The sequence below is a fragment of the Cherax quadricarinatus genome, chromosome 89, assembly GCF_038502225.1.
Source record: "Cherax quadricarinatus isolate ZL_2023a chromosome 89, ASM3850222v1, whole genome shotgun sequence".
Classification (NCBI taxonomy): Eukaryota; Metazoa; Arthropoda; class Malacostraca; order Decapoda; family Parastacidae; genus Cherax; species Cherax quadricarinatus.
In genome coordinates this window covers 644319-660175 of record NC_091380.1, presented here as the reverse complement: position 1 = coordinate 660175, position 15857 = coordinate 644319, and the positions used below count along the sequence as shown (strand labels likewise).

The window sequence follows — 15857 nt, the reverse complement described above, 5'->3', positions numbered from 1 at the left end:
TACCACTGTGGTTCTGGTATTACCACTGTGGTTCTGGTATTACCACTGTGGTTCTGATATTACCACTGTGTTTCTGCCATTACTACTGTGGTTCTGGTATTACTTCTGTGTTTCTGCCGTTACCACTGTGGTTCTGGTATTACCACTGTGGTTCTGATATTACCACTGTGTTTCTGCCATTACTACTGTGGTTCTGGTATTACTTCTGTGTTTCTGCCATTACCACTGTGGTTCTGGTATTACCACTGTGGTTCTGGTATTACCACTGTGGTTCTGATATTACCACTGTGTTTCTGCCATTACTACTGTGGTTCTGGTATTACTTCTGTTTTTCTGCCATTACCACTGTGGTTCTGGTATTACCACTGTGGTTCTGGTATTTCCATTAAATAACCTTAATGCATATAAGTCACTGACTTTTTTGAGTATTATCTTAGGTATTTAAAACTATGTATAATAATTGTACTTACATATCTATACCTAAATAAACTTATATATATAATGGGATCCACTTTTAGTCCAAATTTTGGGGCCCATAAGAGAAAAAGGCTTGGAGGAAAAAATTTTGGATTTCTTCCTGAAATTATTTAAACATTCCACTTCTCCATCTTTTTTCCATCAATATGTATATTTTATTACATAATATGATAGACAAAATTTAAAATATACATTAGTGGTACATAGGGTATAGTTAATAATTTTTAGGTTCGTATCCATACAAACAAAATTTGTCACATGTTGAGTCAGTAGGTCAGACTAGGCCAGTAGGCCTACTGGCTCATATTTACCACATTATTCTCTCAAATTAGACCCAATAACACTCAAATATCTGTCCAGGTTCATCTTAAAGCTGACAAAGGTAATTTATTATACTGTTATTACCGTTAATTGTAATATATTTTGTACTGCGGGAAGGTTCCTTGATGTTGGTGAGGGCTCTTGATCCAGGGAATTGGATCTGTGCTCCAGTTCCCCGAATTAAGCCTGAATGCCTTCCACATCCCCCCCAGGTGCTGTATAATCCTACGGGTTTAGCGCTCCCCCACAAGGCACAGTACTCGCTCCCATCTTGTTCCTCATCCTTATATCCGACATAGACAAGGATGTCAGCCACAGCACCGTGTCTTCCTTTGCAGATGACACCCGAATCTGCATGACAGTGTCTTCCATTGCAGACACTGCAAAGCTCCAGGCAGACATCAACCAAATCTTTCAGTGGGCTGCAGAAAACAATATGAAGTTCAACGATGAGAAATTTCAATTACTCAGATATGGTAAACATGAGGAAATTAAATCTTCATCAGAGTACAAAACAAATTCTGGCCACAAAATAGAGCGAAACACCAACGTCAAAGACCTTGGAGTGATCATGTCGGAGGATCTCACCTTCAAGGACCATAACATTGTATCAATCGCATCTGCTAGAAAAATGACAGGATGGATAATGAGAACCTTCAAAACTAGGGAGGCCAAGCCCATGATGACACTCTTCAGGTCACTTGTTCTATCTAGGCTGGAATATTGCTGCACACTAACAGCACCTTTCAAGGCAGGTGAAATTGCCGACCTAGAAAATGTACAGAGAACTTTCACGGCGCGCATAACGGAGATAAAACACCTCAATTATTGGGAGCGCTTGAGGTTCCTAAACCTGTATTCCCTGGAACGCAGGCGGGAGAGATACATGATTATATACACCTGGAAAATCCTAGAGGGACTAGTACCGAACTTGCACACGAAAATCACCCACTACGAAAGCAAAAGACTTGGCAGACGATGCACCATCCCCCCAATGAAAAGCAGGGGTGTCACTAGCACGTTAAGAGACCATACAATAAGTGTCAGGGGCCCGAGACTGTTCAACTGCCTCCCAGCACACATAAGGGGGATTACCAACAGACCCCTGGCAGTCTTCAAGCTGGCACTGGACAAGCACCTAAAGTCAGTTCCGGATCAGCCGGGCTGTGGCTCGTATGTTGGTTTGCGTGCAGCCAGCAGCAACAGCCTGGCTGATCAGGCTCTGATCCACCAGGAGGCCTGGTCTCAGACCGGGCCGCGGGGGCGTTGACCCCCGGAACTCTCTCCAGGTAAACTCCATGTAATTTGTACTGCCTTATAAATTTAATTTTCCTTAAGGAAGGTTCCCTGATGCTGGTGAGGGGCTCTTGATCCAGGGAACTGGATCTGTGCTCTGGTTCCCTGAATTGACCCTGAAATACCTTCCATCCCCCCCATATTTGCTGTATAGTCCTACAGGTTTAGCGCTCCCCCATGATTATAATATCAATTTATGTTAATTAACTTCAATTATCTTTTATGTTAATATGTAATAATGTTTATTAAAATGTACTGCTACATATAATTATGGGGAAGCGCTAAACCCGTAGGATTATACAGGGCCTGTGGGGGGTATGGAAGGTATTCAGGGTTAATCCAGGGAACTGGAGCACAGATCCAGTTCCCTGGATCAAGAGCCCCTCACCAGTGTCAAGGATTCTTCCTTGAGGGGCTGGTTATACCTGGAGTATATTTGTTGAGGGTTTTGGGGGTCAACGCCCCCGTGGCCCCGTCTGTGACCAGGTCTCATGGTGGATCAGGGACTGATCAACCAGGCTGTTACTGCTGGCCGCATGTAAATCAACGTACAAACCACAGCCTGGCTGATCAGGTACTGATCAGGCAGGTTCAAACATTTCGACACATTTCCTTACACCTGTTGTCCTGTTCACCTAGCAGCAAGTAGGTACCTGGGTGTTAGTGGACTGGTGTGGGTGGCATCCTGGGGGACAAGATTGAGGACAACAATGGTAATAAGACAGACAGTCCTCGATGACATACTGACTTTCTTGGGTTATCCTGGGTGGCTAACCCTCTGGGGTTAAAAATCCGAAGAAAATCTTATCTTATCTCTGACTTTAGCAGCCTGTCCAAAGCATTCTTGAAGACAGCATTTCAGAGCATTTCAGGCAAATTACAGAACAGTTGGAGCTCAAACCCCTGCCAGGGAAGTCCTGAAACTCACAGGTCATGCGATTTCACGAGGACATGTTATGGGCACATAAAAACCACATTATGCAGATTTAATCTGGAAGTAAGTCACTTTGTTTGATTTTTTGGGTAATTTACACAGGGGTGTCACTAGCACGTTAAGAGACCATACAATAAGTGTCAGGGGCCCGAGACTGTTCAACTGCCTCCCAGCACACATAAGGGGGATTACCAACAGACCCCTGGCAGTCTTCAAGCTGGCACTGGACAAGCACCTAAAGACAGTTCCTGATCAGCCGGGCTGTGGCTCGTACGTTGGTTTGCGTGCAGCCAGCAGCAACAGCCTGGTTGATCAGGCGCTGATCCACCAGGAGGCCTGGTCACAGACCGGGCCGCGGGGGCGTTGACCCCCGAAACTCTCTCCAGGTAAACTCCAGGTATGATGTTAAGTATGATAATTTATGTAACTATTTATTTGTACCTGAATAAACTTAGTTATTTAGGCCACACAATTTCATGTTATACACATGTAAAATCTACATTAGGGATATGTGGGGCAGCAGACCTCCAGCACCAACAGCCTGGTTGACCAGGCAAGCACCAGACAAGCCTGGCCCATGGCCAGGCTCAGAGAGTAGATTAACTCTCAAAACTCTTCAAAGGTATGCAGATATAATCTGGGATGACCCAGTAAAGTGATCACAGTCCCAGGACTGAATCATTTTGTATATGTCCTGGTGTTTAGTCATGTGTGTTTATTAAAATGCAACCTAATAAACTCAAACTGATCTACTTATTAAAATGCAGCCTAATAAACTCAAACTGATCTACTTATTAAAATGCAGCCTAATAAACTCAAACTGATCTACTTATTAACCCTTTGACTGTTTCAGGCCCCTTTCTGAAACTGTCATTCTATGTCGCCAAATATTCGAAAAAAAAAATTATTTTTTCTTATGAAATGATAGAGAATCTTTTCCCGATGGTAATGAAATTTGGTCAAAAACTCACGGAATTATGCTCCCGCGAAGTTAGCGGAATCGGCGACATGTGTATCGGCGATTTCGCCGACTTTGAGCCCTGTTTTCAGCCAATTTCGTTGTTCCAGTTGACCAAAGTCATAGCTATTTCTTTAGAACTCCATTTTATCTATCAGCTGAGTACAAGAAACCGCCCATTTACCAATTTGAACTACCCAATATAGTACAGTGGACCCCCGGTTAACGAACTTTTTTCATTCCAGTAGTATGTTCAGGTGCCAGTACTGACCGAATTTTTTCCCATAAGGAATATTGTGAAGTAGATTAGTCCATTTCAGACCCCCAAACATACACGTACAAACGCACTTACATAAATACACTTACATAATTGGTCGCATTTGGAGGTGATCGTTAAGCGGGGGTCCACTGTAGTTAGAAATTGGCAATTTGGCCAATTTCACGCAAATTAAAAAAGATGCCAATTTCAAAATAGGGTCCAGAATAAACAAGGTAGACATTCTTGGCACTAAATTAGCATATCCTCTGTTCATTAGTCACATCTCTAGGCCCCTCTTATATTATTATTGCTTTCTATTTTGATTTTTTATTCATACAAAAAAATACAAAATTTACTGTTATGCAGACTACTGCATTATTGTAAAAATGGTATAAATAATATCAGTGCACTAGTGAAAGAATATTAGACTCCCCAGTTGACGTGTATTGGACGTGTGGTGTGATTTATTTACTCCTGAACATTGGTAAAAATCGAACATTTCCGCTATTTTGAGCTCAGTTTCAAGGTCGTTTTCATCGTCAAAGTAATGAAAATCATCTCTATTTCTGTAATGTGTTTTCCATTTTATCACCTAAGACCATGAAAACGCGAATACAATGATAAATACTATACGAAAATACACCTCAAAGTCGGTGTTTTATTCCAAAAAAACGATGTTTTTTTTCTCATTACGCAATGTGTGCTGCAGGATTTTTTTTATGTGGTGCACACTGACCACACAGACCCATTCTCTCACATGTGGGCCTACCAGCTTTCTCCTGCTTGATTTGAAGCCGCTAGAATTATTGAGTATATATACGTCAGAAACATTGGCTCGTAAGACGTATTTATACGTCGAAAACAGTCAAAGGGTTAAAATGCAGCCTAATAAATTCAAACTGATCTACTTATTAAAATGCAGCCTAATAAACTCAAACTGATCTACTTATTAAAATGCAGCATAATAAACTCAAACTGATCTACTTATTAAAATGCAGCCTAATAGACTCAGATTGATCTATTTAAAGAGATGTTTGGAAAAGATTGGCTTATGGGTAATTAGATTTCTGTTCATATATGTTTAGAAGTCCATCAGGACCCAGTGATGTGTTTGGTTTTAATTTATTTATTTGTCTCGGGACTCTTGTCGTTTCTAACTGATCTTCCATAATTTACATATTTCGATCTTAGTTTTGTATAATTATTTATGTCAGTCGCCTGATATTTTTCAGTAATGACTGTTTCTTGCACAAGAAGTTTGTCTAAGTCCATTCTTTATGCAATATGTATTTTATTTCTTGCACTCTGGTTATTTATATATGTATGTAAATTTAACCTAGGATGACTCAGTATAGTTAGACGATGTGACATTTTTTTTTGTTTTTCAGAAGACTGTGAGAGATGAAAGTGAAAAAGACAGGAAAAGTGATGCAGTCGTCAGGATTCAGGACAAAGATTCTGGGACGGAAACATGATAGAAAGTTGAAGCGCCAGCAGAAAAAACAGCAACGTGCTCTGTTCTATACTCGTTTTCACAAAGTAAATAAACCATCTGAAGTGAAAATGCAGACGAAGGTTCAGCAACTACACGAGCATGAAGAAACAGGGAAGAAGAAATTGAAAAAGAACAAAATTCCTGAAAAACACGAGGCTATGGATGAGCCAGTGTCAGCTGCAAGTGATGAGGAAGTGGGAGGTTTTAAATTATCATCATCTAGCAGTGATCGTATGGCTCGACTCCAAGAATATGTCAGACGAGCAACTGGAATTGAAAATGATGACAGTAGGATGTCCTCCAAGGAAACAAAAGTACAACAGACAAAGTTCCAAACACAGCCTGAAGGAGAACTTTTAATTAAAGACAAACAGAAGTTGAAAAGTCTAAGAAAAGGTCAAGAAATGGATACGAAGGAAGTAAACAAGTTAGCAAGGCTTCTGGGATATAGGAAACCTCATCAGAAGAAAAAGGTTGCATCAATATTTGCTGATGACTTTGGAAGCATCTTGGAAGATATCGAAGATGGCACAATGGTTAATATTGACAAATACAAGGAAGATGATGTTATTCATGACAGTGATGAAGAATATGAGAAGGATATGATGGCTGTTCTTGGTGAAAAAGCAAATAGTATGCAAAGAGAAACCACGAAAGATGATTCTGATGACTCCGATAACGCATATGATAAAGATTTAAGTGAGAGTGGAAATTCACTTAGTAACAATGAGGATGACGTAAATAGTGACGAGAATGATAGTACAAATAATTTGGAAAATAGTCCTTTTTCATACAGAAGTGATATTGAACAAAGTGATAATTGTGATGATGATGAAGGAGGAGAAGGAGATGAAAAAGAAAAAGACGAACAAGACGAAGATAATGATGATGAAAATGATGAAGAAGATAATGATGAAGAAGATAATGATGAAGATGATGATGAAGAAGACATGGAGAACTTTTTGGACTTAGAAGCTGAAGAGTCAGATAGGGAAGAAAGTGATGGCAACAGTGATTTAACTTATGACTTTAGAAATGACCCAGAGTTGGCCTTTGAAGGTGGCTGTGGTTATTATAGTAAACCTGAGATTTTAAAAAATGGTGAAGAAAATGATATTGATAGATACTCAAGCAACAGCGATGATGATGAGGATTTAGAAGGGTTTGTGGTCAGCGATGGTCACGTGGAATTCAGCAGTTGTAGTGATGAGCTTCCTAGTGAATTCAGTGATTCTTCCCCTGTGATGAGACAGAGAATGATCATAATTAGTGATGAGAGCGATGGTAATGGCAGTAGTCCCGAGAACAGTGTGAAAAATAACCCTTCAAGCCAGGGTACTGTTGAGGATGTTATTCCAAGGAAGCAAAAAGATACACCAAAGATAAGAGAGAAGAAACTGTACAAGAAAATAAAAAACAAAAATGTCAATCTTGACATTTATAACTCAGATGAGGATGAAGATAGCAACTTGGCTAGAATAAGTTATCTATCCAAAAGAGTTGCTCCAAAGAGAAAGAAAAGAGCTGTTTTGACATCTAGCAGTGATGAAGATTCTTCAGTGCAGAATCAGAGACAGAAGAAAAAGATGAAACAGCAAATTAGCAATGAAGAGGCTGATTCTACTGTTGAGGCAGAGTTCATAAACTCAGAAATTTTGAGCAATAATTCAATCCAGAAAGCATACTCGTATAAGGATGTCAAATATGATTCTGAGTCCAAAGAGTCTCAGTGTACTGGTGAATTTAGTTCTGATGAAGATGAATTGAATGAGTACAAAATTCACGCTAACAGTAGCAAAGTTTCGACGTCCAGTAATGATGATTCTCCAGTGTCAATGCCAGTGCAGAATCAAAGAAAGAAGAAAAAGATTAAAAATCAAGTTAATGATAGAGTAATTGATTCTGCTGTAAAAAATATTGATGCTAAAAATGTTGAAGCTGACTTTACAAAATCAAAAATTTCAAGCAATGATTCCATTCAGAAAAAAGATTCGTATAAGAGAGATTCAGAATTTAATAACGAGTCTGAGAATTCTCAATGTACTGGTGAATTTAGCCCTGATGAAGACGAACTAAATGAAAACAAAATTCAGAAAACAGACTCTTATAAGAGAGATTCAGAATTTAATAACGAATCTGAAAATTCTCAGTGTACTGGTGAATTTAGCCCTGATGAAGACGAACTAAATGAAAACAAAATTAGGTCTGACAGTATCAAAGTCTTGATATGCAGCCATGATAAAGATTCTCCAGTGCAGAATCAAAGAAAGAAGAAAAAGATTAAAAATCAAGTTAATGGTGAAGCTGATTCTATTCAGAAAACAGACTCGTATATGAGGGATTCAGAATTTAATGACGAATCTGAGAATTCTCAGTATACTGGTGAATTTAGCCTTGATGAAGATGAAGTGAATGAGAACAAAACTCAGTCTGACACAATCAAAGTCTTGATGCCCAGCAGTAATGAAGATGATGAATTTCCACCAAGTGATGATGATAAGTTTGAATCTGTTGTCAAAAATATTAGCGATACAGATTTTAAAGAGTTCACAAAATCAAGAATTTCGAGCATCAGTTCCATTCAGAAAACAGAGTCGCATGAGAGGGATTCAGAATTTGATACTGAGTCTAAGGATTCTCAGGGTACTGTTAATCTTTTTAATGAATATGGAGTGAGTGAGCAAATTGTAGCTAACAGGATGAAATGTCAAGTTAGTGCTGAATTTAGTGGCAGTGAAAGTAAAGATGGTGATCTTCACCAGCAAGAAGATTGTTTAACCGAAGATATTTATGGATATTTACGAGATAAAGATGGCAACATAGTAAAAGATAAGGATATGCAAGCTGCGAGTAATGGTAAATATATTCCACCAGCACTCCGCAAACTGATGGCCCTCGATGCTGATGAGAAAAAGAAAGAACAACTTGCAAACATTAAGAAAACTCTGAAAGGACTTCTAAATCGTCTGACAGAGAGTAACATGGCTGGGATTGCCAACCAGATTGAAGAAATGTATGTAAAATATAGCCACAAGGATATGAGTGACACACTCACAGACATCCTATTAGAATCAATTGTGGCACCAACATTGAGTACTGAGAGGTTGGTTCAGGAGCACGTTATGCTGGTGGCAGTTCTCTCTTCTAATGTAGGCTCTGAGGTAAGTTGAAATCAGTCTTACAGGTAATTATGAAATAGAATTTACTCTGTGCATCGTATAAATTTGTGTCGATAAGACAGTGTTTTTCACCCAATCATTAACCCTTTGACTGTTTTCGACGTATAAATACGTCTTACGAGCCAATGTTTCTGATGTATATATACTCAATAATTCTAGCGGCTTCAAATCAAGCGGGAGAAAGCTGGTAGGCCCACATGTGAGAGAATGGGTCTGTGTGGTCAGTGTGCACCACATAAAAAAAATCCTGCAGCACACATTGCGTAATGAGAAAAAAAAAACTGATCGTTTTTTTGGAATAAAACGCCGACTTTGAGGTGTATTTTCGTATAGTATTTATCGTTGTATTCGCGTTTTCATGGTCTTAGGTGATAAAATGGAAAACATATTACAGAAATAGAGATGATTTTCATTACTTTGACGATGAAAACGACCTTGAAACTGAGCTCAAAATAGCGGAAATGTTCGATTTTTACCAATGTTCAGGAGTAAATAAATCACACCACACGTCCAATACACGTCAACTGGGAAGTCTAATATTCTTTCACTAGTGCACTGATATTATTTATACCATTTTTACAATAATGCAGTAGTCTGCATAACAGTAAATTTTGTATTTTTTTGTATGAATAAAAAATCAAAATAGAAAGCAATAATAATATAAGAGGGGCCTAGAGATGTGACTAATGAACAGAGCATATGTTATTTTAGTGCCACGAATGTCTACCTTGTTTATTCTGGACCCTATTTTGAAATTGGCATCTTTTTTAGTTTGCGTGAAATTGGCCAAATTGCCAATTTCTGACCACCATATTGGGTAGTCCAGATTAGTAAATGGGAGGTTTCTTGTACTCAGCTGATAGATAAAATGGAGTTCTAAAGAAATAGCTATGAGTTTGGTCAACTGGAACAATGGAATTGGCTGAAAATAGGGCTCAAAGTCGGCGAAATCGCCGATACGCATATGTCGCCGAGACCGCTAACTTCGCAGGAGCATAATTCCATGAATTTTCGACCAAATGTAGAACTTTTGGTGTCATTACCATCGGGAAAAGATTCTCTATCATTTCATAAGAAAAAATAATTTTTTTTTTTTCAAAAATTGAGTGACATAGAATGACAGTTTCAGAAAGGGGCCTGAAACAGTCAAAGGGTTAATGCATGGAGTGCAGTACGTACTTCATATTTTATTTGATAAGTATATATGAGTGTTGCATCTTGATCTATAAAACATCTACTTATACATTTGCTATCATTTTCATTTTAGGTTACATTAAAAAAGTTGCATCCATAACTTTTAGCCTTCTCAAATATGCATTTATTTACAGTATTCGAGAAGCTTGTTTTGAATGTCTGGTTCGTTGTTTATGATACAAATTTTACGGACTTTTTTTGTTTGACACACAGGCCTGCTGACCTGAAAAGAAGACACAGAAGTGTTTCTTTTTACATATAGTAATTTATATAGGAGACGGGGGTTACTGGACCCTTGCTCCCGGCATTTTAGTCGCCTCTTACAACACGCATAGCTTACGGAGGAAGATTTCTGTTCCACTTTCCCGTGGAGTTATGCACTTTATATAATATAAACTTTGTAAGTTTTCAGTTTGCTCATAATCTTAGTTATAGAAATGTTTATAAATTATTCTTTTACAGGTGGGCGCCCACATCTTGAACGAGTTTGTCATCAGATGGCATGACCGTATGCAGCTTTTGGGTCTCGGAGAAGATGTCAGCACCAAAGAAGCGGAAAACTTGCTTCTGGTCATCGCTAACCTCTACAACTTCAGAGTGGTGGATGCTCTACTTATATACGACATTCTTCATAAACTTGCCCTTGGTTTTTCTGACAAAGAGGTGAAAAGCTGTTCCAGTGCCACAGTTGGTTGTTTTTCATTTAATTTTTATACTAGATGGTCCAGCAGTGATGCAGGCACCTCCTGTTGAAGGCTTTCAACATTTTCATTTGTTGCAGTTCATCTTACAATCTGTACATGTTTTCGTGCTTCTCCAAGTCATCAAAATACACAGTGGGTATAGAATCCCGATCTGGAGAAGACGTGTGCAGTATAACTTCAAAAATATTTGTAAAACTGCAGTGTAAACAAACACTTGTAGTACACAAATAAGACTCACATAGGAGAAACTTATGACCATGTTTTAGTCTGATTTGTATTATTAACTAGTTAATGGTGCATTATTCCAGTCACAGTCTTATGCCTTTTTGATCTTCAGTCACATGTAGATTAAGTCATGTGTAAATAAAGATGGTTTGGTCAAGTGCATTGTCGAGGAGGTGCAGTGCTGCACAGGATAATGGGTGTGGGGGTTCATAATTGATTTGCCAGTGGCTGGTCTGTGCTCTCACTTATTTTTTAACCAACAACCAAATTTTTAATGATGGGAGAGGCCAGTGGACAGCTCTTTAGATAAAATTTTGATTTCTGATCAACAGTTTTAAATTCAGTAGTGATATGCCATAGTAATTTGCAAGATAGCTTCATTAATCATTTATTAGGTTTTTGGATTTTACATAGAACTTTTTTTTTTTTTGTTTTTCAGGTGGAACTCATTTTGTTGGTGCTTCGTAGTGTTGGATTTACATTACGAAAAGATGATCCTGAAGCCCTAAAGTCCCTTGTTACAAAAATTCAAACTCAAGCATCTATATCTCAGAAGAAAAATGAAGACAGCGCAAGATATTCACGTGTGTGCTTCACATTGGAAGTATTAAGAGCCATCAAAAACAACAATATGGCTAAAGTCCCCAACTATGATCCTTCACATGTAGAGCATCTCAAGAAGGTCCTCAAAGGGATGGTGAGGAGAGGAACACAAGCAGCACTGCTTAAAGTTACCTTGGAAGATCTTCTGAAGGCACGAGAGAGTGGACGTTGGTGGATTGTGGGGTCGGCTTGGTCTGGGAACCTGCCTGGAGAGAAACCGCCTCCAGATCACAGGTCTCTCAAAAATTTTAACAGAAAAAATGTTTTAGAAAGTGAATTCACAGAAAAATTTAAGCAGAAAGCTGCTAAACTCCAGCTGTCGTGCCCGCCTAGAATAAATATACTATATATCATCACTGAGGGCTCAGAAGATTATCTTGATGCTTTTAATAAGCTACTTCAGTTGAGTCTACCTCATCAGCAACAGCAAGAATTCTTCAGTGTTATACTGCTGTGTTGCCAGAAAAGCAAAGTATACAACCCATATTATTCGTGTCTTGCAAACACAATGTGTAAATTTGATAGAAAGTACAAAAACCTTCTTAAATTTGCTCTTTGGGATAAGTTTACCGAAATTGAATCCATGAAAGCAAGAGCAGTTTCAAATTTAGCCAAATTTATGTCTCATTTATTAGGAGAACAAACTGTAAATTTGTCTATATTAAAGAATATTTCTTTTGTGGAAATAGAAAACAAGATGATCAGCTTTTTGCGCCAAACTTTGTTTAGTGTTCTCATTCACCCGATGAGTGCAGATGCATTAGAATGCATATTCTCTGTACTTAATGTCTCTCCCAAACTGCATCACCTTTCCCAGGGTCTTAAATTGTTTATCCTCAAGTTCCTAGTTATTAAAAAGGATGATAATGCTAAGTACCAAATGCTGTCTAAAAGAATACAGTGTGCAGTAGACATCTTGAGTAGAGGAGGAGGAGTGAGGCTTTAATAACAGCAGTGTATAACAATTAAAGATTTAGAATTATAGAAATTGTGTTACAGGTTCTAGCAGAATACAGTGGACCCCCGGTTAACAATATTTTTTTTATTCCAGAAGTATGTTCAGGTGCCAGTATTGATGGAATTTGTTCCCATAAGGAATATTGTGAAGTAGATTAGTCCATTTCAGACCCCCAAACATACACGTACAAACGCACTTACATAAATACACTTACATAATTGGTCGCATTGGGAGGTGATCGTTAAGCGGGGGTCCACTGTACTTACATTGAATGTCAGAGTTATATTTTATAATTACATTTTTGAAGTTGATTTGAGTACCAGAAGTAATAATAGGTACATATTACACTAGTAATTGCAGGTGCTCATGAAGCATTATTGATAAAGTAGTAAAATGGACAGTCATTTTATTGACATTGTTTTATTTCCTAAACTTCCACTCTGCCACATTGTACGTTGTATTATTGCCAAATTCCACATTTAACCCTACCAGTAATGCTGTTTTTCATTTTTACTCCCATAATATATCTTGTTTTAAAATATTTTCTCCCTTTACTCTGACTTTTTTATGCTTGCTGAGGACAGTCCTCAATCATTTTTGCTTTTCAGTGCAAGTAATTGGCAGCTGTATCACTTTTTGTTTAATAACACACCAGCCGTCTCCCACCGAGATTGGGTGACCCGAAAAAGAAGCAACACTTTCACCATCATTGTCTTGCCAGAGGCGCACCAACATTACAACTCAGATACCCTTGCAAACAACAATATCCTCAGTTCTCCTTCAGAGTGCAGGTACTTTACTTCCTGCGTCCAGGTAAAGCAGCCATGAGTTGTGTACATAGGTTTCAGTTTTTATATAGTGTATTGTAATGATTGGAAATGTGTATTTTAAATAGTTGAAAAGCCTCTTTTAATTTGCAGCTTTTTAGCCAAGACTTGCACAGGAGATTTAAGGCTATGTACCTCAGTTGTCAGTACCAGTACTATAGTACATGTATATTATATCTGAGCGCCTCTGCAAAGACAGCAATTATGTATGAACGATGGGGAAAGTGTTGAATGATGAAAGTTTTTTATTTATTTCTTTTTGAGTTTTTCTTTCTTTTTGGGTCGCCCTGCCTTGGTGGGAAATGCCCGACGCGTTAAAAAAAATTAGTTGTGAATGTCAAATTAAGTTGAATAAAAATTACTGCACTGTTCCTAACAAAGAAATACACATATAGTATATTTTTATTTATGCATATTTGTATTTTATAATTTTGGGGAATGTATGAAAATTTCTGGCTTACTTTTCCAATGTAAGAAAGTTTCAATTGTAACTATTAAGTTTATTACAGTATACCCAAGTTATGGTATCACTGATGTATTTTCAGTACTCTTTTTCCAGTGAAACGTAGTCAATGAATTTCTCATAAATAATCTCTAAGGATTCTATGTAAGTCAAACGTACTTCGTTAGGTTTGCTTTCTGTCTGTTAATAGTTAGTCCTCTTTGGATACAACATAATTTCATATACTGCCATATATGTATTATACTAGTGCATGTTGTAACACTAAAAATTTAATATTATCAAAACTAAGCGCTAAACCCACCAGGGTTATATAGCACTGCAAGGTAGGGTGCGTGAATTGTGTAAATATGCTTGATCTGAAACTAGCAAGGGGGAGAGTATAATGGAGGAAGAGTTAGTAAGGGCAGTGAAGACTGCTTTGTAATAAATGTGTTGGTGTCAAAAAGTCAAAGAGGGAGTATGTGTCAAAGGTCAGTGAGGAGGGAAGATGAAGTCAGGGTGTTAGAACAGTGACATTAATACATACAGTAACTAAATAAAATCAGTTATTATATTGTTGGGGGAGCACTGAACAGGTAAAGGTTATATGGTGCCTGAGGGATTTGGAGGCATCAGTTTTGTTCAATATTTGGATCAGGGGCTCCTCACTGGAGTCAAGGCAGATTCCTTGAAGGAAAACTGAAGGTAAATTTTGTTTTTAATTTTAGTTCAGGCACGGTGTAAGTACTGCGTACTGTAACCTAGAAAACTGTTTAATCAGAGGCAAAATTTAATCTAGGTAATATACTGTGCTTACAAAATAAATAATTGAACCTACAACCACTAAAGTCATCATTGAATTAATGTACTGTTATTTTTCTTGCACTAGACACCCTATGGGCAGTATTACCGAGACTGATCATATGTCAAACAGTTCTCATGTTGCTGTAGGAGGCAGTATTTTCATGCACTCTAAACCCCCATTGTGGGCTTTAATGTTGGATTTTATGATAGCTTATATTTTAGTTATCATAATGGCCTTGTAAACTTAATACGGAAGAGGCTTGTGTTTTGGCCCTGGCTAGAAAAGAAAATTTGATCACCATGGACAGTGATTATTTCAGGAATCTGATTGTAAGTAAAAATACAGTGGAACCTCAGTGTTTGAACTTAATTGGTCCCTTGGTGGCGTTCAAACTGTGAAAAGTTCGATGTCTGAAACAGTGTTTCCTAGGCTTTAATTATCAGCCTCACACAATGGAGGATGTTGCACTGACTCTTGCAAGTCTCTTGAGAGTCAGGTCAGTGTCAGAGGTCACTTCAAAGCACTTTTGAAACATGGCTTTCATGTAGTTTTTTTTTTACACCTGAGTTGTAAACAAGCCGGCACATTCAGACTTCAGAAAAACGTTCGAAGACTGGGTCAATTTTTTCATAACAAAATTGTTCGGAATCTGATTTGTATGACCCTTACGGGTTTAATGCTCCATTATGATTAGAAATTATGATCATATTCCGGATTCTGGTTTGTTCAAGGTCTGGTACGTTTGAACACCAATGTTCAACTGTTAAGGTAAAATGAGCCAACCTTAGGTTGATAGAATAAAGTGAGTGTTGTGTTCTTTGTTTCATTTCTCCTTACATTAATATTTTGTTTATAAAATGGTAAAATGTTGACTATTCCTATTGTATTGACAGTTTCTTGTGTGGCAGTGTATTGATGGGGAAGCAGCGAACCTGTGTAATGGTCGTACAGCATTGGTTCGTGTGAGAAGCCATGGTGGTCAAATTTGGTGGAGAAAGTGTGCAAGAAACTCCTGGTAAGTTTATAATGATTCAAGACACACATACAAACATCTTATTATTTCCAGCATCTGGGTTTATTGATCCAGCATATATCTCAACATGGGTGGTGCCTCCATGCTAGTGAAGGGCTCTTGATCCAAAGAACTGGAGTTATTGTTTCCTTGGATCAAACCTAACTC

General features: G+C 38.1%; 1 protein-coding gene across 1 annotated transcript; it reads left to right on the top strand.

Annotated features, from left to right (window-relative positions):
* Positions 1-720: 720 nt before the first annotated feature.
* On the top strand, positions 721-15491 carry LOC128697189 (nucleolar MIF4G domain-containing protein 1 homolog). The gene is made up of 4 exons (XM_053788741.2): positions 721-859; positions 5634-8901; positions 10576-10776; positions 11482-15491. Exons 2-4 carry the CDS (start codon positions 5647-5649, stop codon positions 12589-12591), a joined length of 4566 nt encoding a protein of 1521 aa, XP_053644716.2. The 5' UTR covers positions 721-859; positions 5634-5646; the 3' UTR covers positions 12592-15491.
* Positions 15492-15857: the final 366 nt, after the last annotated feature.

Bases quoted from the DNA above. Each gene is read 5' to 3' on its own strand.
- LOC128697189 (XM_053788741.2), top strand. From the start codon at position 5,647: ATGAAAGTGAAAAAGACAGGAAAAGTGATGCAGTCGTCAGGATTCAGG. The intron at 8,902-10,575 runs GTAAGTTGAAAT...ATTCTTTTACAG, and splicing joins CTTCTAATGTAGGCTCTGAG to GTGGGCGCCCACATCTTGAA. The intron at 10,777-11,481 runs GTGAAAAGCTGT...TTTGTTTTTCAG, and splicing joins TTGGTTTTTCTGACAAAGAG to GTGGAACTCATTTTGTTGGT.